The sequence below is a fragment of the Aristolochia californica genome, unplaced genomic scaffold (assembly GCF_029961685.1).
Source record: "Aristolochia californica isolate CCGP_79_NKW_82.1479 unplaced genomic scaffold, dmAriCali1.0.hap1 SCAF_13, whole genome shotgun sequence".
Taxonomy (NCBI): domain Eukaryota; kingdom Viridiplantae; phylum Streptophyta; class Magnoliopsida; order Piperales; family Aristolochiaceae; genus Aristolochia; species Aristolochia californica.
Window position 1 is genome coordinate 2521956 of NW_027181804.1, and position 7946 is coordinate 2529901.

Below are 7946 nucleotides of genomic sequence, written 5' to 3' on the forward strand. Positions count from 1 at the left end.
TTCTATTTTCAGTTCACGACAGACGGAGCAGGTCCCTCGCGTAAATCTTCGTCTCGCCTTTTAAGGTACGTCATTGTCTCTCTTCCGTAGTCCGGGCAGATTGCGCCTTCTCCGGCCAGATTTCGTTTTCATTCTCCCGTATTATCCCCTCCCCCCCTCTGGCTCTCTTCTCTGTCATCGGCCGCTGGGTGGATCTGTTCGGCAAGAAGATGTGGAGTTGGATTGCAACTCTAACCAGAATTTGGTCCCCACGCCCACCTGAATCCACAGTGAAAACAAGTGGTTGTCGAAGATTTGCTCTGGCGGAGCAGAAGCGGAGAAAAAATAACATAAATCTATTAATTATGTCCACGGTCTTGCCGAGTTTGCTAGTTCCACTATGGAGTTGATGGAAATAGCAAGACCACCTACCTGATTTGATGGTTTGCTATTGATTAGGAGGGTGATCCTTTGGGCTACCTTGTTTTTTATAGTTTTTGAGTAAAATTGCTGTTTCAGCTTTACTGCATTACTGCAACTAGAGATCTAGGTCTGTAAAATATACGATACATTGCCTTTGCTATCCTTGGATGAAAGTTCATATATGCATTGTTGTTCCGGACCTATCAATTTTATTCACTATTTTTATGTTGCTGTCTGTAAACTAGAAGTATAACTCCTCAACGGAAAGAAAACGCAAAAGGATCGTTTTGTAATGTACATTATCCTGCTTTGCAGCATTACAATGGATTCTATCAAGGGACAAGGTGGTATTCAAATGCTCCTGACTGCAGAGCAAGAGGCTCAACAGATTATCTCCTCCGCCCGAAATTGTGAACTCTTCAAATCCTCAACCCTTTTTTCTGTAGTTGGGTTTCTTATACATTATTTTTTTATTCTTGATAGAAGTTTCAGTATACCAAATATCAAGCATGATTCAATTTGACCACCATGACTGTACATACCAGTACAGGAGATTCATTACAATGAAAGATTCACTGAAGTGGTCCATCATACACAGGATATGAGTTTAACACTTACACCATCCAATTGAAATGCTGAACCTGTAGATAAGACATGATTCATAATACAACGGATGGCATGATCTATCTGGCTGTAGATAAACATGATAGAAGTAGGCTGTTCCCACGAAATTGGGTAAGATCATCATCAACTCAGTTGAGATTTTTTATTTGTGGCACATCTAATGTCTGTCTTCATTAGGAGGGCATTCTTGAGTTTTGTAGCTTGTTAAAGTTTTCAAAACAACTAACCAAAGTTAGATGCTCTCTTCCTAACAGTTGCATAGAATCTTTTCAATGTGGAGTATTTTAACACAAATAGGAACTTAGCTCTTAGACGACTAGCTTGAGACATAGAGCACATGTACAACTATATAATGATGTAATTTTCTTTCGCCAAACATCGCCCGCATGTTCAGGCCTGAACTGCAAAGATTCATATACACAAATTCCATAGACAAAGATTCATATACACAAATTCCATAGACATATTCTTGGGTTCGCTTTGATACTATGTTAAAGTTGTTATGGTTCCTCCTAAAGTGCGTGGCTAAATTTAGGTCTCTTCCCAACCAACAAGGGTAGGATCTTTTCAAGCTTAAACTAATGTAGGACTATTCTCTTGTACATGACAACTCTTAAGCTCGGAACACTTGTATAACTACAAAACGATGGAGTTTTTACCCATCAACCTCGGAAAGGTTAAATTATTCTCAAGTCCTTAGCTTTGATGCATATATGTGTCTCTTAGATGTGCTTGCTCATATATCTCTGCTTGGAACACCAAATGTATCTTTCATACTGTTATTATTCTTCTATGTTCTATTTTCTATTCTTTTCTCTCTCTTTTTCCTTTTTTATCACTAGCTTTTTTGTAAATAGTATGGACTTCCAATCCTCTCTTTTATTTTTTTTGTCTTTCTATTAATAAAATTTCTTCATCATTCCAAAACCAAAAAAAAAAAAACTGAGTTTGGTTCATCTTTGTTTTCTCCCAAAGACATGTTTCCCTTCTTCATATTACATGAGAACTCATCTTTTCTCTTCTTCAGTGAGAACAGCAAGGCTAAAGCAAGCAAAAGAAGAAGCTGAGAGAGATGCTGCTGCATATCGGGCAAGTTTGGAGGCTGAATATCAAAAGAAGGTCTCAGACGTACGTAGCATGCTCATTTAAGATCTCTGTGGACAGCCATATGTTCATTGAGTGTTGTCATTTATTAGAATTACCCTGTTTAAAGCAGCTTGTGTTTTATTTATTTATATTTCTCTCGTGTATACTTGCTGCTATTTGTGCTCATTTTTTTGTGATATATGTAGAGTACTGGTCATTCAGGATGGAATGTTAAAAGGCTTGATGAGGAAACGGAAATGAAGATCCAGAACCTCAAGAAGACAACTTCAGGCATAAGAAGTGATGTTGTAGGCATGATAAAGAAGTATGCTATAACTGTAAAAAACTAATACAGGTCAGTCAGTCATGCTTTCCTGTTCATGATTAAATTCCCACCACCACCGTTTATATCATTTCTAGAATTTGCATTAGATGGTAAAAATTGCCAAGAACTTTTGCTGCAGGCTAAACCTCCACCCTGAGAATTTTGGACCAATCTTCATCCCGAGTCCTTTTTAAGTTCACGGACAATTTTCAGGAGTAGAAAAATGACAAAGATGAGGATTCCTTTTCTGGTCGTTTCATGCATCTGATTGGTCTTGCTTTAGTCACTGTATCAAACCATTAGTTTTTTTTTTTCCCTCAAGTAATTGATTTCTCTTTCTTGGTGTTTACCAGATGGTAGAGATGTCATTGCTTGCTGCAGCAATCAATAATGGATGAAGATAAGAAGATGCATCCACATTCCATAATATTCTTTATTTTTTAATTAAGCTCTCTTTTGTTCTTAGTAATAAAAAATGTTGTAAAGACTTGAGAAGAACTTGTGCTTTGGGCGCAGTGGTGGTCTTTCAACATTTGCTACTTTACTTTGCCTGTGATTTGAAATCTTTTGGAAACTTCCTGCCTTCCCTTGAAAAATATTCGACAGAACCTTGTATGGCACCCTGAGATAGTAAAGGTTTTCCATGCTAAATCTAATGAACTTAAATTTAAATTTCTGAATAGAATTTAAACCACTCGTACTTGCAAGCTTTTGTGGGTGGATAATAACTCCAAATTAATCGTTCCATTGAAAACTATAGCTTTATACTGTTTGATCACTAGCCTTTGGACATCAATTAAAGAAAAATCACTTTACCGAAGCCATATCTGGAATCATTTCATAAATCTGCCTCACCATTAGTCCAGCCTCAAATGTACATCCAATATGCACTTCATCGTACTCCACTATTTGCTTTCTTTTTGTTGGCATCGTTATATTAAAGTAGGGCACTGCTCAATGTTCAAATACCAAAGGTGAACAGGAAGTTCATCATTTGGAAAGGTCTCAACAAGAGGGCAATTCTGGATGCATTTGTTATAGTTTCAATCATAGTTCTAGTCACTCTTACGCAATCAACTTTATGAAACACATGAGCCCAGACTTTTATATCGAATTGGATAGAATCATTTTATCAATTCTTCCCATACCAACAATCGTAGTTAAATTACTTCTAGAGAAGATTCTTTTGATTTCAGTAAAGATTTTATACTCCTTATCACTCTCTCGCCCAAAGATGTCATTTGCATCTACAAAAAAAGTAGTAAACGAACTAGATTAATGGTGAGAAGAGAGTTGCAAGAGTGAGGAACAAAGAAGAGGTAATCGGTTGAGAAGAGAAGGAGAAGAAGAGGAGAGGAGAAATTGGCTAGGAGAAATGAGAGGAGGGAAGGAGGATTAGGTTTTGGTGACGTGCCTAATCCTTCCCCTCAATGTATATTAATAATAATGAAAAGAGTTACAATTACATCATTACACTTTACCCTAAGTAGAAACTTTAGGGGTTAAAAGAGAGCACATGAATGAGCTCCCCCCCTCTCTTTCTTATTTATATAGGTGTGACAAGAATTAAAAAGAACACTTAAACTTACTAATTATAGCTTATGTCACTCACTCTCTTGGTGTGTGAGGACTAACTAAAATAAAAAATTTCACTCATGGGAAAAAAGTGGGGAATTTAAAATTGTTGAGAGAGAGAGGGAGCTTGGTGTGTTAGACCAAACAAGTACGATTAGAATCATATTAGTAGCACTGGCTGGGTAAGAGAAATCCATCTCTGTGAACTGTTGAAATCAAAGGTGGTGCTCTGATTAATTTTTACCTGCCAAATGAAGAAGACGGCCCATGAGAAGCAGCTGGAGAAGAGCATGATAGTTCCCTTGACAAAATTGTGTCCGCCGCCACCGCCGGTACTTGGGTGCGTCCGGCCTCTGGACCACACCAGGTCCAGGACGGGCCCCTTGCAGAGAGTCATCAGCATGGCTCCACCCAGAGTCACCACTGTTCCCAAAACCTTAGCCTGCCTCGGTATCTTCTTAATTTGAATCTTCTCGCGCCTGTACAAGGAAACACGATAATTGCATCAACTTGGTGATGCTGCAGAGATCACTAATACTCAATAAAGGCAGGTAGAAGTAGCTCCCAGGATGAAGGTTATGGCGGGGATGATATTGTCAATCGCAGAAGCAAAGGTTGCTGAAGTGTACTGCATCCCGAAATAATATAAATTCTGATCCAGCACTGGTTGAGTGCATGAGCAGAATTGAAAGAAAAACAGAGAAAGGAAACTCTGTCCTGGTTGAGTGCTGGATCAGAATTTATATTATTTCGGGATGCAGTACACTTCAGCAACCTTTGCTTCTGCGATTGACAATATCATCCCCGCCATAACCTTCATCCTGGGAGCTACTTCTACCTGCCTTTATTGAGTATTAGTGATTTCTGCAGCATCACCAAGTTGATGCAATTATCGTGTTTCCTTGTACAGGCGCGAGAAGATTCAAATTAAGAAGATACCGAGCCAGGCTAAGGTTTTGGGAACAGTGGTGACTCTGGGTGGAGCCATGCTGATGACTCTCTACAAGGGGCCCGTCCTGGATCTGGTGTGGTCCAGATGCAGGACGCACCCACGCACCGGCGGTGGCGGCGGACACAATTTTGTCAAGGGAACTATCATGCTCTTCTCCAGCTGCTTCTCATGGGCCGTCTTCTTCATTTTGCAGGTAAAAATTAATCAAAAAATTAATCAGAGTACCACCTTTGATTTCAACAGTTCACAGAGATGGATTTCTCTTACCCAGCCAGTGCCACTAATATGATTCTAATCGTACTTGTTTGGTCTAGTCGTTCACACTAGATTCATACCCCGCCGAGTTGTCGCTGTCAGCATTAGTATGTTTCATGGGAATCGTAGAAGGCGCTGCGGCGGCTCTTATCATGGAAAGGAATGCTGCTGCATGGTCCATCGGCTGGGACACCAGGCTCCTCGCTCCTATCTACTCGGTACAGTCTTCTCTTTTTTCCCTCATCTTCTCAGGTTGTTAGATTTTCTCTCGGTGCTTGATCTTTTTTTATCTGCGTAGGGCTTAGTGATTTCTGGGTTGGCATACTACATTCAAGGGATGGTGATGAAGGAACGAGGCCCAGTTTTTGTCACAGCTTTTAATCCTCTCTGTATGATTATCGTGGCGTTTCTTGGTTCCATCATACTAGGCGACGAGCTCAGCTTAGGATGGTATGTATATATTCAAATCACAGCGATAGGAAGTGATAATTTGCTTCAGAATATGAATTAGGTTTCAAGGTCATGATGCGGATTCCAATTTCTTTCAGGGTGATTGGAGCTATTGTCATTGTAGTCGGCCTTTACGCAGTGGTGTGGGGAAAGAGCAAGGACCCCAAATGCTCGCCGGAGTCACCGGCAACTGACAACCCATGATGGCGATCAACTCGGAGAAGATGAATTCAAGTGAAGATTGATAAAATATACTCTGGAATTTTGTATCAGAAAGAAATCTGCTCTGGAGCTAGTATGAAAACAGAGTAAAAAACAGAGACCTCTTTCTGTTATAATGGAAGTGAAAAAGTTCAATGCTCTAACAAAGATAACATTTTAGAATTTGATGGAAAAAGAACCGGCATATTGGGTTGGAAATATTGTCTGTGCACGGTTGAAATTTCTGCTCATCATTCTTTCCTTTGAACTTTGAACTGTCAAAATAATGTTTTGTGGATCACCATATGGTTTTTTTCAATTAAACTGCAAATAAGGAAGAACAATTAGCAAGTCAATGGAAAGGTTTGTGAAGGTCAAATGTATAAAGAATGATCTGTTGAATATTAAGATCAATTCCATTGAGAACAACTGCATCTCCAACCAATGGGTCATAAATTAGGAGCTAGACCATCTCATCGAGTTATTCTATCTGAACAACTCCAAATTAATAAGTTGGTTGGCCATAAACTAGGAGTTAAGTCACTAATCAAGTTATTCAATCTGGACAATTCCTCGGTTCATAACTCCAAATCTGCATATCTCCTCAAAGAAATCATCAGCACTAGTGTGGCAGTTCTTCATTTTTGATACTCGAATCACCATTTTCCGCAGTTTGGTGCTGTATTTAAGTATGGAATCCAGAGTGCTCATCTTCTGTTCCGCATTTAATGGGGAATGCACTGTAATCAATACTTCTTCCAAGCAGGGAATAATAAATTTTGGATCAAGCTGAAAAAATCCAAAAACAAATGCCTTACTTTTGTCAGTATCAAAGAAGGCAAAATTAAGCCAAGCAGAGTGTGTACTGGTCGGACTTACATTTTTCAAGCTGTTTCTTTGGCACATAGCAGCAAACATAGCTCCTTGAATTTCAAATGTTTGCATCTCTGGATGGTTGTTAAAGAACTCAACTAAGTCAATCTCCGGAAAGGGTTGCAGCCTGTTGGAGTCTCCACTAAATTCAATCTTCATAACCAGGTGTTTGACCAACCTTGTAGACCTTACCTGATTTTTTGAGCAAGACAAAGACATGAGAGGGGCTCATTGCATGATAGACCTCACAGAAACTTCACAACTAATAGATAAAACACATGAGAAGCGTCTAGGAAGTATGGATTGGCGACGGACGAGATAAGTGGCCCGCTTCTTTTTGAAAGTTGAAAATTATCGACGACCGTTCGCTGAAGAGGGCAGATTTGAAAATTTGAACGCTGTGAGGGTACTTGCGCTTGCTTAGAAGAGTTTGCTCTATTTTGGTCTTGTGTTTCATGTAGGTTTTTGGTTGCAATTGGTTTTAGGGGGGGGGCTTAGTCAATTTGACTCAGGAGATGAACTTCAGCCACATTATTCAGTTATCTCCTAAGGTCGTTAGTGGAGAACCGGACTTCAAGTCATGTACATGACTACTAACAGGACTTCGAAAATCATGTCCAAGGCGTAAGCAACGTAATGTGGTTTTCGCCCATATTTGTCATTCATCCACATGAAACGATCGCCGGGGTTCGAACCCTCGACGATTTTATTTTTTTCCCCCTCTCTCTCCCGCACACCCTCTCACGCTCTCTTCTCATTTCGTTTTTTTTTTTTTGCCCTATCTCCCGCACCCCCTCTCTCGTCTCCCTGCGGCCCCCGAACTCTCTGCTCCCTCTCTCGTCTTCACCGTCTCTCTCCAGTCCCTCTCTCTACGGCCTCCAACTCTCTCGGCGAACGTCCTTTCAGTGTCCTTCTCTCCATCTCGGACTCGCTCTCCCTCTGAACCTCCCACTCGCTTCTCTCTTTCTCTTATCCCTTTCTGCCTCCCTCTCTTCTCCATCTCTTCTCCCTTTCGGGCTCTCACTCCCTTCTCCCTCTCGTTATTATCGTTTTTTCCCAAAATATTTTTCGATTTCGTTCGATTTCCCCTATTTCAGTTTCGATTTTCTTCGATTTTGACATTTGGGCTTCGATTTTACCCGTTGGCTTCGATTTTCCCCAAATTTCAGAAGGTATGACTAAACCCTAATTTTTTTTTGATTA

General features: G+C 40.1%; 1 protein-coding gene and 1 pseudogene across 4 annotated transcripts; both read left to right on the plus strand.

Moving 5' to 3' along the window:
• Nucleotide 1: 1 nt before the first annotated feature.
• Nucleotides 2-3088, plus strand: LOC137948666 (V-type proton ATPase subunit G-like). Of its 4 annotated transcripts, XM_068794785.1 has the most exons (6): nt 2-65; nt 718-812; nt 2054-2154; nt 2319-2467; nt 2577-2687; nt 2791-3088. In XM_068794785.1, exons 2-4 carry the CDS (start codon nt 725-727, stop codon nt 2460-2462), a joined length of 333 nt encoding a protein of 110 aa, XP_068650886.1. In that variant the 5' UTR covers nt 2-65; nt 718-724; the 3' UTR covers nt 2463-2467; nt 2577-2687; nt 2791-3088. The 4 variants fall into 4 exon arrangements, with proteins under 4 accessions (XP_068650886.1, XP_068650883.1, XP_068650885.1 ...); XM_068794782.1 differs by lacking the exon at nt 2-65 and having other exon boundaries at nt 88-812; XM_068794784.1 differs by lacking the exons at nt 2-65; nt 2577-2687 and having other exon boundaries at nt 88-812.
• A 1175-nt stretch (nt 3089-4263) lies between these two features.
• LOC137948472 (WAT1-related protein At2g37450-like) lies at nt 4264-5909 on the plus strand (annotated as a pseudogene).
• Nucleotides 5910-7946: the final 2037 nt, after the last annotated feature.